At 50.8% G+C, this 26,999-nt stretch overlaps 2 protein-coding genes across 3 annotated transcripts in view; one reads left to right on the forward strand and one right to left on the reverse strand.

The window, feature by feature from the left end:
* trappc12 (trafficking protein particle complex subunit 12) overlaps window positions 1-20,608 on the reverse strand; it is a 25,488-nt gene extending 4,880 nt beyond the window's left edge. Inside the window, exons 1-8 of one of the 2 annotated variants that reach the window (XM_085142374.1) lie at window positions 20,507-20,608; window positions 18,419-19,669; window positions 18,190-18,306; window positions 6,648-6,761; window positions 5,232-5,370; window positions 2,692-2,804; window positions 1,568-1,640; window positions 826-899 (exon numbers count right to left, since the gene is read on the reverse strand). In XM_085142374.1, the coding sequence (XP_084998500.1) occupies window positions 826-899; window positions 1,568-1,640; window positions 2,692-2,804; window positions 5,232-5,370; window positions 6,648-6,761; window positions 18,190-18,306; window positions 18,419-19,660 (1,872 nt within the window). In that variant the 5' untranslated portion in view covers window positions 19,661-19,669; window positions 20,507-20,608. Of the gene's footprint in view, window positions 1-825; window positions 900-1,567; window positions 1,641-2,691; window positions 2,805-5,231; window positions 5,371-6,647; window positions 6,762-18,189; window positions 18,307-18,418; window positions 19,670-20,173; window positions 20,289-20,506 lie in introns of those variants that run through there. The other variant, XM_085142375.1, reaches the window with a different exon arrangement.
* A 66-nt stretch (window positions 20,609-20,674) lies between these two features.
* The window catches only part of eipr1 (EARP complex and GARP complex interacting protein 1), a 51,042-nt gene continuing 44,717 nt past the window's right edge, over window positions 20,675-26,999 (forward strand). Inside the window, exons 1-3 of the mRNA XM_085142386.1 lie at window positions 20,675-20,844; window positions 20,954-21,037; window positions 25,582-25,714. Coding sequence (XP_084998512.1) covers window positions 20,803-20,844; window positions 20,954-21,037; window positions 25,582-25,714 — 259 coding nt within the window. The 5' untranslated portion in view covers window positions 20,675-20,802. The remainder of the gene's footprint in view (window positions 20,845-20,953; window positions 21,038-25,581; window positions 25,715-26,999) is intronic.

The raw sequence follows: 26,999 nt of genomic DNA on the forward strand, positions 1-26,999 counted from the left end.
AGGTGTGGAGAGAGAGAGCATTAATCAAACATATGGAGTAATAGCAGGTGGAGTGACCCTCCGTCCACCTCCACATCGCTCACGTGGCGACTGGAGCGCTGAGTGGGCAACAGAGGGGTCAGAGAGGGGAGGGCGTGTGCTGGAAACGACCTGCGGAGGCGGCGTGCTGCTCATGAGCACGTTTCTAAATCGCCAAAAGTTTAAAACTGGACACGGATTAAGTTTGAAATCGATACGCAGCGGTCTGCAATCCAGATCACACTGTCAAACATGGCGGAGACAGCGTGCTGAGGACAGGTGTGACGAAGATGACTCGCTGCGGCGTGTCCCACAGCAGAAGACGACTGTATACAGAAAGACGTGAACATACACAAAAATAGTCTCAGATAAACAGAGACTTGATGAACGCCGCGCCCTCGTTAACAAAGCCTTCATGACGCTGATGTCAGGCTCTGAATGTCACATGACCTGGCTGGAGCTCAAACGTGGATAAAATCAAATCTTTATTCATTCAGAGTCGGAACTCTGCATGTTTACATTTAAGCTAATGTAATCTGAGCTGCGACCACTAGATGGCACTGTGTCTCTACCCCACCTCTCTCACCCACGCTCGCTCACTGACCAAGAATCCAATTAGTGATCAGTCTGAGGGGATTTCACTGAATCCTCCAGCAGGCTGGCATCAGAGATCTCTGACGCACACACACACACGCGCACACACACACACACACACACACACACACACACACACACACACACGCACACACACACGCACACACACGCACACACACACGCACACACACACGCACACACACACACACCTACCTTCATCAGCAGCAGGCAGTTGGCCATGGAGTACATGACCCGGCTGAGGCGAGACCTCCACAGCTTTAGAGACGCTGCAAACAGGAAGAGAAGAAGAAGAAGAGGGGTTTTTTTTAAACTTTTTTTTGGCATCCCTATACCCCCCTCCCCCCCCTCCCCCAATACAGCGGGGTTTATTTTAAGACAAACACACTGCGGCACAGAGTGGAAGAGCTCGTGTGCCTATTACTATTCATGGTGTGTGTGTGTGTGTGTTGGGGAGAAGAGCTAATCACTCAGCAGGGGTCTCATGTGCGAAGGCGAGACCCGGCGTTATTGACTGTTGGCGTGGGCGGGAGAGGAGAGACAGAGGACGCGACTGCTTTTAAAAACACGGCGTGGCGAACGCCACTGCTCATGCTCAGGCTGGAAAACTTCCTGAAACAGCCACACACACCAGAGTGCACATCAAGTCAGGCGTGGGTTTCCACCCGTCTCCCTGGCGTGGCCGAGCAGGTGTGAGCGGATTGGTCAGGAGTGATCGGTATGGATCCGCACGGCCGGGAAAGAAGCCGTTTGGTATTCAGCGCAGGCAGAAACACCTACAGAGCGCCGCATCGTGTGTTTGAGAGGCTGAGCTATGCTGCAGTCCTGCACCAGGTGTGTGTGTGTGTGTGTGTGTGTGTGGTGGGCGCCCGTGACCTCACTCTCCTCCCACAGTGTGATGCATTCTGGGACTGCGGCCAGCTCACAGTGAGCTTACCTTGTCTGTTCTCCTGCGTTAAGGTGATCATGCTGCCGTCCTCGGCTGAGCCCGTCTCCAGGTTCTCCAGAATCTGAGGAACAGGAAGCAGGGGGGAGGGGCTAAAACCTCAGGATGGTCTGTGCATCTGTGTGTGTGTTAGTGTGTGTGTGTCTGTGTGTGTATGTGTGTGTGTGTTAGTGTGTGCGTCTGTGTGTGTGTCTGTGTGTGCGTCTGTGTGTGTCTGTGTGTGTCTGTGTGTGTGTGTCTGCGTGTCTGTGTGTGTGTCTGTGTGTGTATGTGTGTGTGTGCGTCTGTGTGTCTGTGTGTGTGTCTGTGTGTGTATGTGTGTGTGTGCGTCTGTGTGTGTGTCTGTGTGTGCGTCTGTGTGTGTCTGTGTGTGTCTGTGTGTGTGTGTCTGCGTGTCTGTGTGTGTGTCTGTGTGTGTATGTGTGTGTGTGTGTCTGCGTGTCTGTGTGTGTGTCTGTGTGTGTATGTGTGTGTGTGCGTCTGTGTGTGTGAGTCTGCGTGCGTCTGTGTGTGTCTGTGTGTGTGTGAGTGAGTCTGTGTGTGTGTGTGTGCGTCTGTGTGTGTGTGTGTGAGTCTGTGTGCGTCTGTGTGTGTGTGCCTGTGTGTGCCTGTGTGTGTCTGTGTGTGTGTGTGTGAGTCTGTGTGCGTCTGTGTGTGCCTGTGTGTGTCTGTGTGTGTGTGAGTCTGTGTGCGTCTGTGTGTGTGTGCCTGTGTGTGTCTGTGTGTGTGTGTGTGAGTCTGTGTGCGTCTGTGTGTGTGTGCCTGTGTGTGCCTGTGTGTGTGTGTCTGTGTGTGTGTGTGTCTGTGTGTGTCTGTGTGCGTCTGTGTGTGTCTGTGTGTGTGTGTGTGTGTGAGTGAGTCTGTGTGCGTCTGTGTGTGTGTGCCTGTGTGTGCCTGTGTGCGTCTGTGTGCGTCTGTGTGTGTGTGTGATCTGGTTGAGTTCCAGCACTTCTGTGTTACAATCTGCATATTCAAGAACTCCTAAATCCTGCCATACCTGTGTGTTTACACAGGTGGGCTTCAGGATTTGTACAGCTAATGTGCTTCTGCGTGGGTGTGTGCTTTTATTGTGTGAATACTACAGTGTGTGTGTGTGTGTGTGTGTTAGCACTAACGGTGAGGCAGACGGTTCTGAGGTGGTGCAGGCGGTCCAGGGCCTCCTGGGGCTTAGCCAGGTACTGTGGGAGCTCGGCGTGCAGCAGCCGCATGGAGAACGGCACCATGGAGCCTGGACAGGATGGAGGGAGGGAATAAGAAAGGAGGTGGGATGAGGACGGAGCAGGAAGGAGAGCGGGAGAAGGATGAGAATATAAAGCCATCCACCCACACACAGACTGCACAGCCCTGGAGGCAGGAACCTACAGATGGCACCGAGCTACGTATGGCTGCTTATTAAACCCTCTCATCTCGCTCTCTCTGTGCGCTGCTCAGCTCCATCACTCATCTCTCTGCCTCGACATCACACAGACACACACAGACACACACACAGACACACACAGACACACACGCGCCCCTGAGGAAGAGCCTATATTCAGGTGAGTCCCCGGGCTTTGATCAGCGCCTCTTTGATATCGCCATCAGATGTGAAAGTCTGGTCCATCGCTGCCCGTTTCTATCTCACCTTCCATCTCTCCTCGTCTATCTGCTCCAACTCGACACTCTCCCTGCTCTGCCCCCGCCCTGCGTTACAGGGTTTTATCGTCACGGTGACGGGACCTCGCCGACTCTCTGCGATTCATTATTCTTCGTCTCCCGGGGTGTCAGTCATTTTCAGCAGATTTAATTTATGGCTTTTACTTTCATTAGTAAAAGCAGCATCCTTCATAATGAAGGAATGAGCATTAAACCAGAGCCTGCAGTTCCTCTAACATCCAGCAGAGGCAGCAGTCGCCAGAGATGCCCATGTTAAAATAAACAGCCTGATTGGTCAGGATAGTAGGCATCATTAGGGGGCGTGGCCTCTTTGACTTATAGGTGAATGGCAACAAAGGTGTCTGTAGCTGCTTGCTGAACCTCTGGGCTGTGTTTGTGCTGTCAGAGCCTTTTTAATCTGACCAATAATACGGCCTCTTTCCAAATATGGAGTTGACATGTACTGGTGAGCAGAACTAACATCGAGGCAAGACAGCTGAAGGTGCTGAGGACAACGACCCAAGAACTGAAGACAAACAGGATAGAAACATCCTATCACAATAAAAGCCTTCAGAAGAAACAATGTCTCTGGAATCCTAAGGCTTTTATTTTGAAAAGCATAAGACTGCTAAATGTTCTGGGCATTCACCCGTCCCGCACGGCGATACGAGCCATGAAAATTTAAGCCAGAAGGCAGTTTGATGTTTTTCTTCAGTGAATTATCAGAAAACAGAGTTAGCCTTTAGACTGACTCACTGTGTTCCTCAAAGCTCCAACGCTGGGAGGGGAAAAATAACACAATTGAAAAAGCACCAGATCTGAACCGGCCCTGCACACTTGGAGGTCTGCTAGTCTGAAAATATTCATAGTATGAATATAACAAAAAGCACAAACAGCTGCCTGTGAGCGGGTCAGGTGGGACGTCTCCTTCTGAACCAGCTGCAGTAACTGTGTGCAGGTTCGGATGTCTCTCAGCCCAAACTGGACTCAGCTTTGCACGCCCAACGGAGGACCTCTGCTCCTTCCCCGAGCGCTCGCTCGCTGCTGCGCAGACCGGGCGTCTCTGAAGGCCTTCAAAGAGCGCGATCACGGGTAATAGATAGTCGATGCAAGCGGAGAATTGTTCGACTTGTGATGCCAGGCTCACAACTCATGCCAGTTTGTCTGAGAGCACCTTAGCAGGGCACAAAGCGTTTAATATTGAGCAATGGAAAGTCAATCGGTGCTCTTCAGAGAGCTGTGCAGTGTAGCTTCAAGTGTTTTTTATGTAAGGGTGTGTGTGTGTGTGTGTGATGTGTGCTGCCTGCACACTGCGGTAGCCCGAGGGGCGAAGCAGATCCAAAGTAATGGGAATACATTAGAGAGCAATTCATGCAGTGTAAAAAGAGGAAAAACAAAACCAAAGAGCTGCTGGAGACAAGTGGAGTTGTTGGAGCTTCTCGATGATACAGGCTGATATCAAGCTCCTGGCACCAACTTTCCTCTGAATATTTAATAGGACAGTGGTGGTGCATTCTTACAAAAATAAAAAAAAACGTGGGTAAAATGCTAAATCCTGTCGTACAGCAGCCAGCAGCCTAATAACGCATTCAACGCTCGCAGAGCAGCCTCTCAGCGCCGTCATGAGCACCGCCGCTCAGCCTTCAGAGGCCTCAGCGAGCAGCTCACGGACACAACACGCAGCGGGCTCAGCTCCAGCCTCTGATCTATGATCAGCAGCGGAAATAACGCGAGCGTCACCGCAGACTCACCTGGTTGGCTGCTGTCACGTAAAGGCGGTAACGACGTCTGTGCGATGGGCCGCGGACGCCGTTTCTCAACCCAGTTTCATACGTGTGAAAGTTGAGTTGTGTTTACTCCACGACGGTGTGATTACAGACTTTAAATAAAGATTTAAGTCTAGTCAGATTTATTCTTCTTGTATGACCCAGAAACACCACGAGGAACATCGTGATACAACACTGAGGCTGTGTGTGTGTGTGTGTGTGTGTGTGTGTGTGTGTGTGTGTGTGTGTGTCCGTACCTTTCCTGCCTGGGTACACAGTGGGGTAGTACTCGTAGTAGAGGTCCGGCTGATCCAGGTTGCCGAAGGGTTCAAACTCCAGCTCGGCATTTTGGAAAAGGCCCAGCTTGGTGAGCAGAGCAAGCCGCACAAACCAGAGCTGCAACACACACACACACACACACACACACACACACACACACACACACACACACACACACACACAGTGTGTGAGTTGGTAAACCCACACTCCTGAGGTAAACTACAGGCACGACTGAGACATGATGTCCTCGATGATTATCCACAGTTTCCTCTGCAGGGCTTTTATTGTGAAAGGCTCACCAAGAACCTTTTGAATGGATGAATACATACAGCCTTTTACTTCATCAACACATCTTCCACCTCAGGCTGCAGTCTGAGTGGAGGCTGCTGTTCCACATCTGGAGGGCGCTGGATTCTCTCAGCTGCTGGACAGAAGCCAGGGCTCACGCTGTACGCTGAGCCGCTCGAGCTGGAAGATGGACCGCCTCGCCACGGCATCTGTAACCCCTGCAGACACGCTGCTCCCTCTCGACCCGGCTGAGGCGGCGTGCTGGAGTTAGGACGGTGGCACGAGGTCAACTGTTCAGAACTTCAAGAAGACTTTGGGAGGACCGGCGGCCTCGGGACGAAGCCAGTGACCTCTGTGGCCATTTTTATTCAGGGAGTCTTAAAAAGACAGTTCTCCCACCGTGTGCTCTCTCCCTGTGGCTCTAATCCTGTGTCAGACCATTTCAGTGTGACCTGTATTACATATTTTGGAAATGAAAAAACCCTCAAACACGTGAAAAGCGTCTGAACCTTCTCTCAGCGTTGTCACGTGTGTTTTATTAGAACCTGCAGCACATGTAAACAGGACTGCTGTCCACTCAACTTGAGGAGCTTTGCATGATTCACAGTTCAAAATAAGCCTTAGTGCAGGCCAACAGGTCAAAGAAGTCATTGTAGCCCCGCCCCTTTGAAGACGACTGGCTATAGGAGGTTTAAACATAAGGGTGGGCGGGACTATTCCCTCTTTGCGACATCACACAGATCTATGAGCAAAAAAATCTAACATGTGCACATCCATGCAACACAACGTGAGAAACCCCTGCAACACGAGGACTCCTGCACTAAAGTGAGGATGTTTAAGAACATAAAACTAACTGTGATATGTGGCATGAGGCAGCGACACGGCTAATTAATTCACAGAGCCGAGCACGAGGGTGGCCTCTTAATGAGCTCGCGCAGCCATCCATCTTCTGGATGGAGCTCCACAAACACACGGGGAGAATATGGCAGTAAAACGTACGAGATGAGGGCAAAGCAAACAACAAAAGCATCTCAGACTCTGCCTGACGCAGACTCGACTGAGCGAACGCGGGATTCATGCCATCGGGAACCAGTGAGGCGTCTTACCTGCAGCGAGTCGGTGGCGTGGGAGGTCGGCTGGCCGGCCTTGCCGTATCCCTGACCGTGAGCCGTCAGCATGCGGGCCGTCAGATCCACCGCGGCGCGCCAGTTCTTACTGCTCTGCAGGGGTGACGAGACACGAGGCGTCAGAAACAAGTCAGAATAACCGTTGCACAAAAAAACAGAGCGAGGAAGCTGAGGGAGGAGAACCGACAGACAGAATATAATGCAGCTCAGAACAAAGAACTCCAAGAAGGTTCTGGAAGGACCGGGCGGCTCGAGAGGATTCGATGACCTTTTGTGCTCAGAGACTGTTGGAGACTTTGTTTTAAAGGCACAGTTCACCAAACGCGCTCGTTCCTCTGAAAGTGCCGTTTAGGTTGTTTCAGTGTCAGTCTGATGACAGGAAGTCAAATACCTAAACATGACCTGCGTTACTGAGCAGCATGACTGCACCTCTGAATTCATGTGACATGACAAAGACCTTAAAGGTCAAAGGTTAAATCAGCTCATCTCCAGAAGACGCTTGTGGATGTTTTGCATCCTGCAGCAGAGACACTGAAACACTGCACGAGTCACCCTGAGCTGATCCTGCTGCAGAGTGAAAGTGACCACACGAGCTCAGGTGTGTGTGTGTGTGTGTGCGCGCGTGTGTGTGCGTGTGCGCGCGCGCGTGCGTGTGTGTGTGTGGTCATTAAGGCCGAGAACACGAGTGCACACATGCCCAGATATCAGCATCTGCTTCCACAGGAGGAGGTACAATAGGTAAGAGCGTGTGCTGGGAGGGGGGGTGCAGAGTCACCCCACCCCATCAACACGCATGACAAGGTCGGCTCGCCGATTGGATCCTAAGTGCTGCGCCATTCATCACAGCCGGCGAGCTAATTAGGAGAGAGAGGCAGAGAGAGGGCTGCTCTCTTTATCACAGCCTTCATCACCACTTCCCTTCTCCTCCTCGCCTCCTTCCCCTTCATCTGACTCTCACTCCTGCCCTCCTCCTCCTCCCGTCACCGCTTCCTCCTCTCCTTCCTGTGCCAGTCGCGGCGCTGCCTCTGAATCTTCATTAGGGCGGGAAATGAAGCTGAAAACGAGGAGGCAGCCTGGATGGCCAAAAGCAGCTGCAGTCAGTCACACACACGCACACACACACTTCCTGCAGCACGCTACAGCACGCCGCTCACCGCCACGGGGTGCGAGAGGAAGACAGGTGTCTGCGTGAGGAGGGGAAGAGACCGCAGGAAGTAAATGACCTTTAGTGTGGCCCCACATATTGGAGGGGTTTGTTTTTCAACGTTTTCTTCACTTTTTGGCGCGTGAAAAACCTGCAGTTCCTCTATCGTCCAGCTGGGGCGCCAGCGGTGAGTCAGCCCCGTAGACTCATGTTAGATCTTTACAGCCTGATACACAAACTGGTTGGTCTCTATAGAGAATTCACTCCTGTGTAACAGCTGTTTACATCGTATTAAGGCTTAAAGTTTGGATAATTAGGGGCGTGGTCTTACTTATCTGACCAATAGCATGGCTGGTGTGGGCTTCATCGTGCTAACAGAGGTGTGAGCTCCTGTTTGTGTTAAATCCCGGCTGACAGGCTGTTTTAGATGTTTGGTTTAACAGATAAATAAATGTTTGAAGCTAAACTCTGGTGATATTCGTCTTTATGGGCCAGAAGGAGAGGGAGGAGCAAAAATGCAGAAACATGCATCACAAGGAGCCGAACCTCAGGATTTACACAACGATAACTTCATGCTCAGACACTGTCACCGGCCCGAACGCCAGAGAGCGAGCAGGTCGCGGAGCGGAGTCACGGCAAACGTCGGTCTGAGCCCGCCGATGGAGGAAAGACCAGTCACACACTGGACGTGTGACGTCCCGCCTGCACGGTGGGTTTGACACGAGCGTCTGCGGGGGCCGCCTCACCTCTGGAGCCTCCGGTGGACGTCAGAGGAACTGCAGCTTGGCACGTTTAAACGTCCTTACAGCAGAAATCAAACAAAGAAAGAGGATGAAGGAGAGAACGTTTAAGAGGCTGAGCTCTGGTGTCAGTTTGCATCAGCGCTGATGATCTCTGCACATCGAGGCTTCGAATATAACATAAAAACACTTTTATTAACTCTAATTATGAATGATTCTGACTTCAGCAGCATTACAACGCCTCACCCAAACTCCCACTTACTCACACCCCCCTCACACACACTCATAATTAGTCTCGTCGCGAGTTTAAAAGGGGTGAGGCTCCTTAATTGCGTTGAAGATCGGAAGTTCACTGCGCCCATCCTTTAGTGAGTTTAAAAAAATCCGGCATAACAAAGCCTGATGAACAAACGAACGCCCACTCGTTCTCTCGCAAGACCCAGAAGCCTCCAGGCGAGGCAGACATAAAAAGGTTTCCTCGCACCGGCTTTGCTTAACGCAGCTGCAGCGCTGCTTCAATTAAACCCTGCATGTCGGATTACACAGAGGGGGTGGGAAGTAAAAACATTCGTGATATGCTAAAAGAGAAAAAGGTGCTTTGATGCCTGACTGCAGACACTCGAACCAGGGGACGCTTTCCGCCCTCGAGCTGAAGGACGTCGAGTTTGGTTACTCAACTTCACGCAGCAGCCATTTTGTCGCTTCACAGAGACGCGGCGGGATGCAGCAATCTCCGCCCGGCGCTCCCCGAGATGCTCCTGTGGGTCAAATCAGCCGCTGATGGACAAACGCGCTGCCGGACGGCGTTTGAAGGTTTAGTTGTTACCCCGGCGATGCCGCAGGAGCATCAGAGAGCTCTGCATCAGGTCTGAGGCACAAGCAGCGACGGGCAGCACACGGCCACCCCAGAGCGCCTCTGACCACCTGACAGGCAACACGGCTGGCAAAGTGTCATTAATCTTCCACACACAGTCTTCATAGATGAAAATCGACCTGAATGCTGGAAACACTGATGTCTTTCTGTAGCTCGCAGCGACGTGCACGTGAGCAGTGCAGGTATAAGCTGTGAGCACGTCACAGTAAAGCTGCTCATGGACTCACAGCCGGGCACAGGAAACTAAACAACACACAGACCCGACGTTAAGTGTAAGGTTACATTAATACAGAAACACCAACAATCATACGAGCCCCTCTGAACAAGCACTTTGGGGACAGTGGGAAGGAAAAACTCCCTTTTAACAGGAAGAAACCTCCAGCTTCTCTTTACTGACTGCACAGCGCAGTCCTCCCTACGGTGGCCCTGTAATGCCAATCCCAAATCATTGATGGAGGTGGCAGAGGAAGTCGGAGCAAAGCTTTAAACACAGCGAGCTGCAGATATTGAACCTCTCAGACGTGCGATGTAACGGGCCAGTCATGTTTAAATCCCTCCCACCGCCCCGCTGAACGTCACTGCTTTACTACATTTATAAAACATTTCTATTCTGTGTATTTTGCATCATCGAGCTTAATGATCTATTTCACCTCACAGGGTGAGACATACCTGTGCTGGAACATCCTGAGGTGTTACAGAGAGAAGAACGGGAGGAAAACACCTGAACTGGGATTTCAGACATTATGGGATGGAGTCGCCGACTTTGTCTCCTGCTGTTCTGACACACTGGAGGAGAACCAGCAAGGGGAGGCGAGAGGACTTCTACTAAAGCTAAGGGAGGTACTGACATCGTTTTTGCTTTCAGGAGCTGCACTGACTGAGCAGGAAAGACTCCCAGCATCGTTAAACCTCTGCTGTGTGGATGCGGTCAGTGCAGTAGCAGAGGTGTTAATGACATGAACCACAGGCGGACACAGTGAGACGACCACAAAACAGGAACGTTTCACAGGTGAAGGACGCTGGAAACTTTCCCTCCTCATCTTTTCTGTTTTTCACTAGTTTTTTTGCACTTGGCTCAGCTCAGCGTCGCTGCAGGGAGCATGAGGACACCTGAGGCTGCACAGACCGACAGTAGCGCTGCCACAAATGATTATTTTGATAGTAGACTAATCAGATCATCATCCACTGGACGTAAAACGTACAGATTATTGCACCAGCAGCATCTGCTCTTATATAACTATCATTAGCTTACAGCTTTAAGTGTTTAAGGTATGTGCTAACTAAAAATAAAGACAAGATGATAGTTTATTAAATTTTAATGAAATTTGCAGATTGTTTCTGTGAAGTTTAATAAACTCCTTGCTATCTAAAATATAACAGGACACCGGAGTAAATTCTCGAGCATCTCACACTTCTGATAATCAGCTGTCTGCTTGATGTTTATTCAGCTGTGTAAAAACTATAACTTTAATCTCAGCCAAACCGATTTACTCAGGAACAAATAAAATACTGAAAAAAGCCAAACAATAACATTTTTAAGTTATCTAAGTGACTTATATATCATGTTTAACCTGAGTAGCGAAAGACGGCGGTGGGTTTGAAAACGATTAGCCGGGAGTCCGGTGTTCTCACGGCTCTAGTTAGCCTAGCCCCCGGCTAGCTATCGAGCTAGTGGGTAACAGACGTCTCCGAAAACGTCGGAGCGCTTTTGAAAATATGTGGTGTCTTGATAAACTGAGCAGATATTTGAGGTTTACACAGCTACATTCTCGCCTGAAAATATGTTAAACGTTTATTTTGTGACCCAGAAAGAATAATAAGAGTAATATTAAAACTAACTAGCTGCCGCCATTGTTGGAAACTGAGCTGGGCTGCGCTATGAATTCTGGGAAACAGCTTCTTCTTCTTCAGGGTTTAACGGCAGCTGGCATCCTTGTACATGCAGTGCTGCCATCTTCTGTTTCAGTCCGTTATTACACTCTTAAATCCTGCTACTTATTCCTGCGTCTTTCAGGATCTTACAAAGCTTCAAACGACGCGTCGACTATTAAATTTGTCGTCGACGATTTTGATAGTCGACGTAATCGTGGCAGCCCTACCCGACAGACGGACGTACACACCACCACAGGCGAGCCAACAGCACCCTGACTGCCATTAGGTGGACGACCATACACTGGTGCAGCGCTCACACGCTCGCCTGAACTAAATCCAATAGAAATTCTCAGGGACGTTTCTGTCCACCAGGATGCACCTGAGACCGTCCTCAGCCCCCCCCCCCCCCCCCCCCCAGCACATCCATATTCTTAATTTAATCGTATCAGCCATGAAATTGTAGTGTTAGTAAAACACTGTATTAGTGTTTAAACACAAAGATGGATGCGGAGTATCTGAAGCAGCTGAATCTCTAAATCAAAGACCTAAAAAGAAGAGCTGCTCTGAAAACAGCACGAGAACACGACCCTGAACAGGTGACCGGACAAATTTCGATGCTTCTGATTGGCTGCAAACCTGGCTGCACTTTGATGTAACTTTGGCAACACGTAAGCGACTAAGCTGAGCAAACAGTGCGGTTTACAGGTGAGAGTCGGCCTAGCGCGGCGCCGTCTCCTCTGCAGAGCTGATGAAGGGCTGAGGCTGGATAATCTATGAGCTCAGCTCGGCTTCTTCTTCACGGTGACCTCCGTCTCCTCTCTCGTCCCCGCTGTGGTCAGCAGAGAGTTAGACTCCAGCTCAGCACCACCCCGGGCTGCTCCTCATCCGTCTCCCTCATTAGCATCGCCGCCCCTCCCCCATCTCCTTCATCTCTGTCTCCTACTTCCTTCCCTCCGTGCTTCCCACCGGAGACTCTAACCTCGCTCCCCTCCCTCACTGTGCAGCTGCCTGGGCCCACGGCCAGCGTGCGTGTGCCCGTGTGTGTGTCTGTGTGTGCCCGTGTGTGTGTCTGTGTGTGCCCGTGTGTGTGTCTGTGTGTGCCCGTGTGTGTGTCTGTGTGTGCCCGTGTGTGTGTCTGTGTGTGTGTTAAACCTACCTTGGCGGGTCAGACAGACACACCCCTATAATCACTGCAGCGACCCGGCAGCTGCAGCCGGCTTTGATATCATTGCTCTAACCTTTACTTGTCATTATCGTAACCTTTCTACGTAGCTGTCATTTCCTCCGTCGTTACACCTCCGTGCCGCCGAGCTTGCAGTAATGCACCGTCAGCTTCTGCGGCGCTGAAGGGCACGTTTAAGCCTTCCTGCCAGTTGTTTTCACCTTGCTGTGTTTATGTAGGCTGCAGCCGTACGCTCACACCTGTTGTGAAAGTGCAGCGTAGCTCACAGGGCTGCCAACATGGAGGACGACACCAGGTTATTACAACCGCCGCTGATCGGACGCAACATGAAAAGCACTCGCGTGACGTTGTCTAGGTCAGCCTGGACGTCACCTGGCGTTGGTCACGGGGAGGGTGCTGCACCGAAACCTCAGCCATGGTAAACCTCAGATTGCCATGGTAACCTATAGTCTGCATGGAAGACGCAAACCTGCCTGAAAAACTCGCCAATTACTCACAGAACAGTCGTCCTCGCCTCACCCCCAACCAATCAGATAGCCGATTCTGCCAGCAGCGTCTTCCTGTTAAAGGGAGTTTTTTCTTCTCACTGTCGCCAAGTTCAGGGGTCATGTGATGGTCATGTGATGGTCACGTGATGGTTGGGGTGTCTCAGTATTACTGTAGGGCCTTTATGTTACAAGAACTGTTACTGTTCTTGTAACAGTAACAGTTCTTCTAACAGTTGTTACTGTTGTGCTGCTGTATAAATATAAATGCAAACAGGAAACAAAGAATGTTCACCTTCAAAGTAAAAGCTGCGTCTTTATAAAGTGGAACTTTTACTTTGAAGGCAGGCGCTGGTAGCGTCTGAATCTTGCAGGCACACTGCGAGCAGCCACAGCCGTCATGCAGGCATCAAATCAATCACAAAGAAGTTGTCGGTGCAGCAGCAACCTCTCGCCAACCAGTTGCTACTGGAAACCAGCGCGGTCCAAGCTTGGTCACACAACTGATTATGATGAACTCTTATTTATAAAAACGGACTAAAAACGATGATATCGGTTCACTTCACTAAATTTAATTAGGTATGGTCCTACGACTAATTTCTTAATGACTAAATGAAGGAAAAGAACAACGAGACTAACAGACTCATTTAAAACAAACTCTCAGATACGAAGTGAAATTTAACAACCGTTTAATGGAAAATGTCCGAGAAGAACAAAGTCGTGCATTATGAACGACGCACACTGGTCAAAAACTTCAATAAAAGTTCAAATCTAAAACATCAGAACGATGAAACATTCAGGCGTTTTCTTCCGCTCATCTGAAGTCGAGCTGGGGGGGAATACCCGGGAGCCGACAGCCTTAGCCGTCTCCTTTCCATGTGGCCGCCTCCATAACTTAACTCCTCGCCGTATCGCACGGCAGAGCTCGTCCACCTCATTTCCGCCGCTCTCGCATATCTGCGATCTGATTGTAATAATGTTCCCAAACACATGAAGCGCAGTCTCAACGACGCGGCTCCATCTGGTGGCAGGAGGCTGCGTAACACTTCGCCGCCGTTGGTCATCCATTAAAATTTTAACAATGGGATTAAACGACTCCTTATTCTGGTACCGACGAGCGACAACAGCCACGATTACTCAGCTAGTGGCATCCTGAATTTTTCCCCCTCGCACCAGAAGCTTGAGTATTTTTGTGATCTTTACTGCGATGCTCTTTTTATGTTTTATAAAAATGTAAATAAAGTCTCCTCTCCAAAGCGAGCTGCTGTCGTTTCTCCTCCACACGGACAGAAATCAGACGTGTTCAGGGAAAAAAAAAGTCTAATTACTTTTACTCTTCGATTCCCCGCTGTGCAGCTAACTGAAGAGTAGTAACTGTAATCAGATTACTGAATAACAGCACAGTGGTGTGACAGCAGCTCCGATGTGCTCATTCATCAGCTGAGGGCAGAGAGGCCGACGCCAAGAGTCAGAGCGAGAGGAAGTGCAGACTCTCGGCCCTCCGGTGAGTGTGTTCAGTGTGTGTTTGTGTCCTCGCTGCACATGTGTGCGTGCATGAACAGTGGCAGTGGGTGCAGTCACACTCTGGATCTGCAGCATGACTCATTCTGCCAGCTCATAGCGGCCTCTGCATCACACAGGACGCCGCACGACAGGATAAAGCTCAGCGACGAGTGTCAGCCAAGCAAAAGGCTTCACACGCATGCACACACACACACACAGACACGCACACACACACACAAACAATCCGTCCATCCTCTGTTTCTACGTGACTGATCAGCTGTCTTTAAAGGCATCACTCTTCAGCAGGCTGCACTTTTAATGGCCGAAAGCTTTCTGACATTTGCACTTCCCTAACTGTGCGTGTGTGTGTGTGTGCGCCTGCATGTGTGTGTGTGTGTGCGCCTGTGTGCGTTCACATCCTCTCGTTTTCTGAATCTTAACCTCCCCTCCCAGCTCAGCGAGCTACATCGCCTACGACAGCTTTGATCTACGAGTTTGTTTGATCTTGGAAGTTTGAAAATTTCATAATTTATTGGTAAGTAAATCATCTGAATGCGAGTAGATGGTCGTAGATGGAGGAGGCAGATGGTGTCGGATCCATTCATCAGCCGGAGTGACTCAGTGCTCCATTATTATGTCAGCAATGCCACACAAGCTCCTTATTAAGCAGGATGTAGCGAGCAGAGATGTCGTCCTTCAGCCGGAGGCCGCGGGTTCAAGTCCGTGTTGGAAATCATCTGCCTCACAGAACAAAAGCAAGACGCCGAATCTGAGGCGGCAGCAGAAGGAAAGAAAGCCGCCTTGTAGCTCGCATTGACCTTTGAACTCCGAGAAAAAAAGAGGCGAGTGAAAAGAGAAGATCTTTTGAGGCGCTCAAGTATCACATTATGTGGGATTTCCAGGTCTGTGGCACCGAGACGTGCCGATGTGGAGAAGGATATAAGAGTGAGACGTGTCACAGCATCTGCACATTCAGCAAAGAGAAGCTCTTCTGTCACGCAGCTCCACCGAGGACATGAAGCATGACTTCTGACACATCCAGTGTTGCTCAAGCTCTTCTGAGAACAACAAAACGTCACCGGCATCTCCTGCAAAAACACAGAGACCTCTGCAGCATCTCCTCTGAGAGGCCTTCCCAGAGCCTCCATCTGTCCAACCATGCAGCCTCTGCAGCCGTGCACAGGACACACCTCCTCAGACATCGTTCAGCTCATTTCTGCTGCGTCTATCCTGGAGCTTGTTTTTTGGTCTCTGCCCACGGCTTGTGGTCACGGATCGACCAGCAGCTGTGCCTTCTGCACAACAGAGCCGTACAGCGTCCGCATCACTGTCGAGCAGCCCGGGTCAGACTGGGCGCTCCGCCCTCTTTCAGCTCTGAGCTTCCAGGTGCCGACTGACCTGCGAACCGCCCCAACGAAAGCTGGAGGTCGTCGCTCTAAAGGCTTTTACTCCGAGCACACGGCACGAAACCACACATTAACAGGTCATACGGTGCACGCTGAGCTACACTGCAGTAGTCTTAGATGGAAACTCGTTCTTGTTCTTGAGCTCATCTGAAGGTCACGTGAGCTTTGAGGTCTGCAGCGATTGACTCTTCAGAAAGTCGGTGACCTCTGAGCACAGGTGACATCCTATTACGATGCCACACTGGACTTCACTGAGCGAGCCGTTCTTTCAACGTTTCTCGTCTTATGTAAACGGTAGATGGACTGCTTCGTATCCACACTGTTAGGCTCTTTCTGTGGATTATAAACGTTATCTACGTGTGTGTGAAAACCTCGTATGAGGATGACAACTTCCAACCCAGAACAGGGACCGCAGGGCCCGACCTGGACCCAGGTCTGGTGTAGGAGCTCCAGGTCTCAGCCAATGGGCTCCGATCAGAACAGCCAGGAGGAGGAGTCACAGGGATCCCAGAGCGCTCCACGTGCAGCTTTGGACCTTTCAGTTTCACATAACTGTTCAATAAACAAGGTTGTTGTTTTACAGACATCGTTATCAGCTCGCCTCCAATAATCGAACGTCCAAACACAGCAGGAAGTGAGCGCGAGCAGCAACCTCCAGGAAAACGAAGGCCATCTGTGACATCAGGGCGGCTGCATCCATCTTTAATGGGCTCTGTGGGTAAAAGTTGAGTCCGGGCGAAGCCTGCTTTGATGCTCGCTCTCTCTGCTCGTCATTCATCGGCGAGCCCGCGTCACCTTCCTGCCTCGCCATCTCTCCTGCTCCAGGGAGCCACCCACACCAATCAGCAGACAGCGTATGATCCTCACACACTCACCTACGCCATATAGTGCAGCTGACTGCAGGCTGAAAGCACCATATTGAGTGTGTGTGTGTGTGTGTGTGTGTGTGTGTGTGTGTGTGTGTACACCAAGTCCAGAAGGCCCTTGAAATATGCACAGCAGTCCTATGCATAATACATGGGCACAGCAGGAAGAGAGAACTTGTGAGCCGAGTGGATCTCCACCTCTCCATCTCTCCACTCCACCTCTCTCCATCACTGCTGCTGCTGTGCATATGTTTTAAATAACAAGCGTCTCTCAGGGTCGTTTGTGGGTCAGAAATGATGATGGAGGGAATGCACGAGGGCTGCAGAGGTAGACGAGAGACGGACGGCAGCAGCGGAGGGAATGAGGTGAGACTGCGCGGTCACAAAGACACACACACGCATTTTTATGCTTGGCAGGAGAAGAAACAGGATATGAAGAGAAAGGAGGCGAATGATTCACTGTTTTCAGTCAGCTGAGACCGAAAGCAGCCGGCGGCTTCAGCAGAAACACCGACTGTCAGGAGGTCAGACAGGCTGCGGCCGCCGCGGGACGCCGAGCGCCGCTTTACTCGTTTACCTCCAGAAAGCTCCTGCAGGACAGCACGAGCTCTCGGAGCCTTCCAGCCGCCGCCGCGGAGCCTGGTGCAAGAAGTACAAATGCAGAGTGACCAGCGTTTAAATCTGTCTGCAAAAGCTGCCTGAGCTCCTCTGGTTACAATCAGAGCTGCAGATACGCTTTCAAACAACTCCATGAACTAAAACACTGTTCAAATTACGCACAACAACAAGAGTAAAACCATCTCCAGCTCCTCAAATCATCCTCTCCAGTGTCACCTGACCCAGGAGGCGTCACCTTGATGATGCGTCTCTGCGCCGTGTGTGCAGACACACACACATGTGATCAGGCAGGTAAACACGAGTGGCCCACCTGAGTCTGTGATCACCGTGTGGGTGGCTCTCTTTGGGTGGAGCCAAAGTCCTGACGGTGTAAAACTCTTCATGGACACGAGTAATCACTTAGCACGTCACCGTGGAAACCAAGACAACAAAGACTTCATCAGGATCTTTTCCTAAACTCAGCCGCGCTGCTTGGTTTCAGTTAATAACGAGTTTAAAAATGCTAAAAATAAAAACGTGAACGTCTGCCACGTGTATGATTCAAGCAGAATGATTTGCTGCTCCGCCCACTCCTCCAACCTGATGGTGCCGAGCTTTTCCACCGTTTCAAACAGGAAACTATTAACTTTGTGTACAGTGACAAGAATAAGCACAAATCAGAGAAATCCCGACCAGAAACCAAAATCAGCAGATTAACTGTGACAATTTCTCAGGTTAGTGCAGAGCTGAAGACGACACCGCGCAGGTGGAGGAGAACGTCAGCTCCACCCGCACGTGAACGTCCCGTTTCACGCCGAGCGATGCTCCGCTCACAAACTAAAGGGACTCACAATCAGCTGTTTGAGGCCGTTGAAGGACGGATCCACGGAGTTGGCTGTGAGGACCTGACGCTTCGCCGCCGCCGCCTCTCCCAGGAAACGAAGCATTAGGTCCTTGACGGCGTCGCCCTGTTTTTAAAAACACAGAAATTCAACATCATCCAAAAGCAACATGACAGAAACGTCCTCGCGACCTGAACACGAGCACGGGGGCGTTTACTGCTGAGATCAGAGCTCCTACCTGCAGGTTGTCAAACTTGAGTCCTGGCATGGTCAGTCTGCTGCTCTCCAAGTAGGCGGGGCTGTACTGCTGCGTTGCCACGGAGATTAGCACCTTCCTGGTCTCCTCGCACGGCAGCCAGGCGTCGTGGCGCCTGTCTGCCTCGTTCAGGCTCAGCGCCGTCGCAAACGCGTCGTCGCTGCCTGAAAACAGCTGGTTGAAGGGCTGTGGTGGGACGGCTGGAGCTGAGGTGGGGGCGGAGCCTGGAGCCGAGGCTGTTTGAGGTGTGGGTGGCTGGGGCTTGGGGGATGGTTCAGCAGGGGCGAACGCTGAGCTCGGTGTGGGAGCGCCAGAGTCCAGGTTCCCTCCGGGGGTAGAGATAGAGGAGGAGGTGGAGGAGAGCTGGCGCTCGGGTGCGTGGGCGGAGCCTGGAGGGATCTCAGCATTGGGGTTGGACACGGAGATGAAGGAGGAGGGGGCGGTGAAGGAGTCGAAGAAGTCGGACGCCGGGTTGGTCTGTCCGTTATCTGTGAAGAACTTGCTGAGGCTCGGGCTGGGCTGGCACACAAGCGCCCCCGCCATCTTATTGGGCGTCACGGTGTCTTCGCCGCCGCCCATGCTGAAGCTGGGCGACTTGATGAGGGTGGGCTGGAAGCCGTCGGGCACTAAAGACTTGGGCTGGGTGCCCTGGCTGAATATGGTGCACACGGGGACAGGCTCGTCCTTCGGTTTGGTCGCTGTGGTGATCTCCGGCGCCGCTTCCTCGCTGTCAGACAGACTCTTCACGTCACCCGGGGAAACGGCGCTGGTCGCCACCTCCTCTGGTTTTTCCTGCGAGCCTCCGTCCTCCTGCTCCTCCACCAAAACTTTAATCTCAGTCGTATTCTGTCCGATCTCGCTCTGCTCCTCTTGGTTTCCCTCCACCGCGTTCTCCTCCTCGCCTCCATCCAGGAGGGAATCGATGGGCGCCACGTCATCCTCCTCGCTGTTATTGGGCGAATCAGAAATCATGACGCTCTCCATCATCTGGTCGTTGAGCTTGTCCATGAGGCTCTCTGAGGGCGTGGCGCTGCTGTCCTCCTGTGGTGTGATAAAGTCCCGACCTAGATCGATGCTGTCCTCCTGGGGCAGACCACCGTCTGTGGGCGGAGTCTGACCTGTGGTCACCTCAGGAGGGGCCGGAGCCGAGACTTCCTGATTTACATCCTCCACGGCGATGTCCAAGGAGACCGGCCGCTGGGCGTGAGCTTCCCCGCTGTCCATCTCACTGCTCTGCACACAGAAACACACAAACACATGAACCAACAATGCCTCTCATTGTCGTGTGGCGTTCCTGTGAAGCAGGAACACTCATTTCCTGTCATTCTTTATTGTTTTCAAATTTATTACAGGTCTCTGCGTCGCGGGACAGAAACATCAGGTGAAAGAGGACAAAAATGTCCAGTTATGATGTGTAATTTATGCCTGTAGAGGAAAACTACGAGCTGGAAACAAGTAGAAAGATGTTTTTAGGGTTGGTGACGTCGTCTCACTGTTGGTGTCACGTGAACTGGAAAACTAAACTTTCAGAAAGTTTGACTGTGAAAAGAGATTCAGTCATTAAGACTCCAAATGTTTGTGACAACTTTAAACTTTCAAAGATGTTTAAAGAATAAAGTGAGAGCTGGGACAGCAAAGCAGGCGTGTCACCGCTTCCACGGGAATTAAGAGGATGAGACGCAGGGAAACATTGCTAATCAAATACATTTATTAACTGATCATCGTCAGGGTGAGCACCTCTGTAAAACGAGAAGTTTGCAGGTCTGAAGCACTCAGATGCGTTCACGCAATGACACAATCGTCTCAGGAGTGGACGGCCCAGCAAATTCACCTGGACCGTCCAGGTAAAACCGGTTATTGGGTCGTTTCTGTCTGTCATGCTAGTGCTACTTTAGCCAGCTAGCTCAGGTTAGCCAGCCGAGCCGAGCTGCTAACCGTCCAATGCCGCTAACAGTGTTTTAAAACAGCGCAGAGCGTCTTCAGCTGCTTCGCTGCCGCTAACATCACCGCACAAAGAGCCGCAAACGCATAAAAGAGCAGGAAGAGAAGCAGGACGGACTGTTTACTTACCGTACTGCAACCTGACAGACGCGCCTGTAACACGCATGCGCCACACAGTACAGCTACTAGTACGGTGCGTCAGAGAGGACACGTTTCATGTTTGTTATTCCGGATCTTCTTCTACGTTGTTTTTAAAGCGTAAGTGTCGTCACACGGCCGTCGTTGCGCATGCTAGCCGTACGTTTCGGTTTTAAATCGCGGAAGTGAGGCGCTGTGTTGTGTTTGGAGCAGAAAGGAGCGCAGAGGCGCTTTCTGAGCGAAGCCTTTCATTAAAAGAATCAAACCGCGCAGAGGACGCAGCGCAGATGGAGGACGACGCTCCCGTCATTTACGGGCTCGAGTTCCAGGTGCTGCTGCTTCACTGCGGCTCCATTCATTCCCGTCGAGCTGTCTGACAGCTGCCTCTGCGCTGGAGTCTTGTATGTAATCCTTACTCTGTACTTCGTTACTCCGCAGGCTCGAGCTCTGACGGCGCAGGCAGCTGAGACCGACGCTGTTCGCTTCCTCGTGGGCACGCAGTCACTCAAGTTTGACAACCAGGTGAGAAGCACCAGTCCACAGGTGAGGGAGAGCTCGGGATTAGGCGAAATCATGTAAATACTAAAAACAGGGACCCGGGGAGGCGTGGAAACATCACCACAAAAACACTCCAGTAATTTTTAATATTCGTAAAGTCCCCAAATATATGGTAGCGGTGTGCTGCCCCGAGCCACAGAGCCTCCATCATCACAGTGCGCCTTTGGAGCTGGGATAATAAAACACGGCAGGAATTTTCCAGCACACCTTTCCTTCCACACCTGTGATTCCTGGTTTTCCAATGAAATGTGTTGCCATTCTTCCTCGGTGGTCACTGCACCCCTCTTTCTCCCATCTTTCCTTTATGCACTTCATTGAACGCTTGTTGAAGTAATGAAGACTTTTGAACACTTGTGAGATTACACCTTTTTGGTTTCTGACTTATAAGCATTTATAAAGATAAGCGGCCTCGCTGTAGTGGTTCTTTGAGTTTGAATGTTTCGAGTATAGAAGTTTCTTAACTGAACAGCAGCCAGACTCCTGCCACACAAAGACACAAACTGATGGAAAAAAAACTTGGAGAAATTAATTTTATTCATCACTGAATCACAGCTAAGATTTAAATTTCCTCCCACTTTGCGACTTTAACAGGTTTCCTGCTTACAATGGGCCTTTACAGCTGATTGCACACATAACCATGTAAATAAGGAGTGTGTTTACTTTAGTAAAAACAAAGAAATACACCTTTTAGACCCCAGCCACCTCCTCCCGCTCCTCCTCCGGAGCACCAAGGTGTCTGGGTCCGCCTCAGGGCTCCTCACAGTAGGACGTTTATGAAACGGCTCGCCCAGGAGACGTCCTGGTCTCAGTGTGGAGGAGCAGCGGCTCTGCTCTGAGCTCCTGAACTCCTCACCTGATCTCTAAGGGAGAGGCAGCCGCCCTTCAGAGGAAGCTCCTCTTGCCTGCTTGTGTTCACAGTCTTGTTCCTTTGGTTCCTGCTCTGCTTCTGTCTCCTCTGTGAAGCCCCACCTTACCGTGCAGAGGGGTGTGTGTGTCCCAGTGTTGTCAGGGTGCCTTTGTCCTCTGTTAGGGTCTCACAGGACACCTGGAAACAATGCTTCTGAACTGTGCCTGTACATAAATATGACAATTTAAACATTCATTCAAATGAAGTTTAATGAGGTTTAATGCAGGGGTGTCCAACTCAAGTCCTCAAGAGCTGCTGTCCTGCCATCAAGGATGCATCTGAAAGCTGCAGGACTGGAGGTGGATCCCTGGTTTGATGTGTTTGAAAGCACTCAGCAGGTTCAAAGGAAATCAAAGTTCAGCGTCTCTACAGACCTCCAAACCAGGGGCCAGAGGTCAGATATGTAAAGTAATCAGGACTTTCTGTGTTAGCATCCTCAGAGACGCTGTGTTACAGGCAGCTGAAGGCTTTTATTCACATGCTTTATGAGTTTGTAACCATGTTATAGACTCTATGTTCAGCTTTAAAGATATTGATGATTAATTATGTGTTCAATGGTTATATTTAGAATTAATATCAGCTCCTCTCCACATGGACGTGTGTGTGTGTGTGTGTGTGTGTGCAGGAAGAATGAGAGCATGCATGCACATCTTGCAGAGGTCATTACGGAGACAGATGACAGAAACGGTTGGCTCTAAACGGGGGAGAAATAATTAGCTGTGTGAGAGCGAGGGAGAGATTTGTGCCTTGAATAAGCGAGCCTGTTTGCTGGCAGACGTCAGTGTGAAAACAGTCTGGCACCGAGCGCAGACGCGCTGCAGTCCAAGTCTTGTTTAGCGAGGCTAACGCGCAGCTCGTCGGGAACGGTGACAACGCGTCCCGGTCGATCTGCGGGATTTCTTATTGCCGCCCGAGCGCCGCCGTCCTAAACCTGCTGCAGATTTCAGTCGTGCCGCTCGTTCGTTCAGCGGGCTGTTTGCTTTAAAGGCCGCCGGTGAGACGTGTCAGTCCCGGTGACATCACAGGACGGTCAGCTGATGCCAGCTTTACCTTCATACCGTGAACATGTTGCAGGACCTCGAGCTACACACTTCACACATGCAGCAGATCTCCACGTGACAGGAAACAAAACTGCGACCAGATCAGTTTTCACAGTCAGACTAAATCATCACTAAAGTCTTGCTTCATGAAAGATCAGCTGATTGTGGGAAAGACTGACTGGTGTAACCTTGAGTCGGTGATGGCTGCAGTTTGTGATCCTGCTGGTTTTACTGGTGTGTCGCGCTGCGGGGCTGCGGGCCTTGTTCTAAAGTCTTTGTTTCCTGGGTTTCGGGGGGGGGGGGGGCATTGAATCAGGAGCGCGGTGGTCGTCAGCACCGGTTCGCTCGGTTTGCTTTGAACTCCCATGAAAACCATTGTCCGATTGGCATTTCAGCCCCGACAGCTCGTGCTACACCCGTAAGCCCGCTGCCGTCTTCACCTCCCATTAAGCGTAATGCGGAGCGGAAGTGTCTCCACTCGCCGAGCCCCTCTCAGGTCCCTCAGAGACCCGTCGCTGCGGTGACACATCGGGGGGCGCGCCGGCGTGGCATTTAAGGCCGCTAACGAGATAAAGCGCCGAGCTTGGCACCTCTCGGCCGCTCGCTGCTCCTCCTGCTTACTGTCATCAGTGCGGCTAAAGAGCTTTGCTGCAGGAGCCCGTGACGCGGGGTCCACGAGCCAGGCTCGTGCATCCCTCACCCCCCTGTATTTTACCAGCTCCTCCTCCTCTTCCTCCCTCCATTGGCACATAATTAAACGCGCTGGGCCGGCTGCCCGAGCGGCTGAAGGCTGTGAGTCACTCTCCAGGCCTGGAAGAACGGGGGATAAATCACCTGGGGGAGGAGGGCCGGGACTTCTGTCTCCTCTCTCACCTAAGTTCATTCGGGGGGGATGGGTAGACCCTATTACCGGGCCCTCCAATTACCCTGTCCCGCCGGCCTGAATTTATTTGTACTGCTCCCCCACCGCCATAAAATTATAACTTTGCCTAATAATTTTTTGCTCGTCGCAGTCCAACTCAAGGTTAATAGCCGCCGAGCTGACTTTGAGGAGGCTGAAGGATGCTGCCACTCCTCCTCCACCTCCTCACACCTCCTGCTTTCATCCTCTTGTTCAGCCTGTAAAAGTAGTGCAGGCGAGGGGAGTGGAAGTGCCGGGAAGGAGTTATTGTCCAGCGCAACCCCATTAACGATCCCCCGAGGTGCCGTAAGTGTCTTTCTTATGGGAGAAACCTCCATTAATTGTCTGATCAAACCTTGAGACCCTCACTTTTTTACTGCGGCGCGGGCCCTGAACCGCATTCAATCGAGGACCCTCAGAATAGATTTCCATCTAATGAAAGGAGCGCAGCGAGGAGGAGTTTCCATTAACTTCTCCTGGATAAAACTTTGGCTTGTTTGTTGAAGTCGTGCGTGTAAAACACTCAGCGGCGTTTTCAAGTGCGCTCCACGGTTACTCCAGCTCACAGCGGAGGCACTGCGACTCTGCCGGAGCGTCGCTGGGACGCGGAGCCGCTGCTACAGAAGCTTTAAAGGAGGCGGACGTTTGAAGGACGTTAAACGCAAACTCTTTATGCAAGAATTCACTTCTCATTTCACGGTGAAAAGTGCAGGTCAGCAGCACGTCAGCCCACAATCAGCTGCTTTCATATATTAACTTTAGCCGCGGAACATTTTACCTTCAGTTGTTACAGAATTACACACGTGGGTCCAAATTTGATGCTTTTTGATAGTTTTTCCAGCATTTTCGGTCCATTGTAGCTTCATACGTACAGGAGACGTCCACGTTACGCCTTCGCGGCTGGAAACATAAAGTCTGTTAAAGTTGGAGACAAATCAGTTTAACATCCTCTCAGAGATGAAAATCTGCTGTCGCTGATTCGCTCTGGGTCAGAATCATTTTCCTTAAATTCTTTCTGCTGATAAATGGAAAATGAAACAATATTTTCTGATTTGTTAAGACGAGTTTAAAGTCTTCATTTCATGTCTGATAAAGTTCGCTCACCGCCTGTTTAAGTAAAGAGAGGCGGGTCAGGAAATGGGCCAAAGTCTGAAGCTTTTGTAAGCAGAGCTCGGAGAAACTTTGAAGTTTCCTGAGGAAGATGGGAGAGTTTACAGTTCAGGTGCTGAAGATGGCGTCACAGGCCTCCTGAAACGTCCACAGTGTCCACGGAGAAGGATGAGAAGGATGACACGCGTCATCTCATGTGCAGAGCTGTGTAAACAGAGCCAACGCCGCTGAGCCCTCATCGGTTGGCTTTCCCTCCCCGACGTCTGCAGCGTGAATCCAACAGCTCCTCTCACAGCGTCTTAATCGCTGCTTTGAAGGCCAAATCGAGATGAAGATCTTCAGCTGTGTGGAGTTTACAGGGTAAAAAACTGAACCAAAGCGACGTCTGCCTTGAAATGACTTTTACTGTCACATTAAAATAAAAGAGGAACTTTCTTCTTCTTCATTCAGAGGAATCAGAGGCGCTTTGAACTGCAGTCGGTGTGAGTGGAGGGAGGTGCACCGGGTGTTTCTCAGCCTCATCCTCAGCACATCTCTGCTTTTCTTTCAGATCCACATCATTGACTTTGATGATGAGAATAACATCATTAATAAGAACGTCCTTCTGCACCAAGCTGGGGAGATATGGCACATCGGCGCCAGTCCTGCAGATAAGGCTGTGCTTACCACCTGCTATAACAAAAGTGAGTCCCACTGTTTCCTTCTGTCTGTGGCTCTTTTTTCTGTGTGCATATATTACATCCTCCTCTTTTTATTCCCACTTCTCATGTCTAATGACCCTGCAGCCGCTCTGTCCTCACAGGCCAACGTCAGCAGCTGCGTTATAAATCAGACTCTGATAGAATCGATACTAATCTGTGACCACGACGAGCCACGCGAGTCTCGCTGTGGCAGGATGAAGGTCACACAAACGTCTCGTGTGCAGATTGTATGAATTCTTTTTGTTGATCTTTATTTACAGAGAGTCTGCTCGCGCGGGCCTGCCGGTAACCGGTCAAATGAAAGGAGCCGAGCGGGCCTCGTGACAGGAAATGCTGTTTTATTTAAATGAGTGCGCGTTTCCACTATGACGCACATCTGTAAGAGTCTGGGAGACCGACTGCTGCAGATTCCCGTTTCTACTCGATGAGGCAGCTGCTCAGCAGGTCGCAGATCACCCAATCACAATCTGTCACCACAGGACGCATCATCTAATCTTCATGAATGATCAATAATAAAGATGAATCATGTTTGAGTATTTTATCCATCAACTATATGCTGAATGACTCTTTCACTTTATTGCATTTAATAGAAGCTTATATGAGGAAAACGGCTGATAAACGAAGCATGTTTGGCGTGAATCAGAAAATCTGAGCTCAGAAAGACAAAAACCTGAAGTAGAAGATGATGATGTCTCCACAAACCCGACAACAAACAGAAGGAAAGATGTAGCAGACGCCTCAGGCAGCACGACACAGCGGGTAAAACCCACGGACCCAGCTTTAAACTGAAAGCTGGACGGACCAAGATCCCCTTCAATAAAAGCTTGTAGGGCGTTACAGCAGCGACGCGTCCCAGTGAGCTGCCGTCGCCCTAAAAGCCTTTTTTACACAGTGAGCGAAAAAACTACACGAAATTCAGAATTTTTCAGATTCAAATTCGTCGTGAGGTGTGCGCACAGGAGAACGCGCCGAGAATAAACCGGAGTGGACGAGAATCAGTGACGAGCTGATCCTGATGTTTCTGAATGAGAAAAAAGAAGAAATGCAGATTCTGGTTCGTCTTCTCAGGACCGGGCACAGCAGGGAGGAGTCGCTGGTTCAATCCCGGAGTCGTGCATGCTTCAGGATGTCGGGAATCACGCCAGAGAGCCGGCTGACCCGTAACCGCGTGTCTGAGGTCAAACAGGTTGCGTGTTTCAGTCCCAGTGGGCGTGTTTGAGCTGTGAGCGCACTTGTTGCCAAATGCAGTGCTCTAATTGGTCAGATT

The sequence above is a fragment of the Neolamprologus multifasciatus genome, chromosome 19 (genome assembly GCF_963576455.1).
Source record: "Neolamprologus multifasciatus chromosome 19, fNeoMul1.2, whole genome shotgun sequence".
Taxonomy (NCBI): Eukaryota; Metazoa; Chordata; class Actinopteri; order Cichliformes; family Cichlidae; genus Neolamprologus; species Neolamprologus multifasciatus.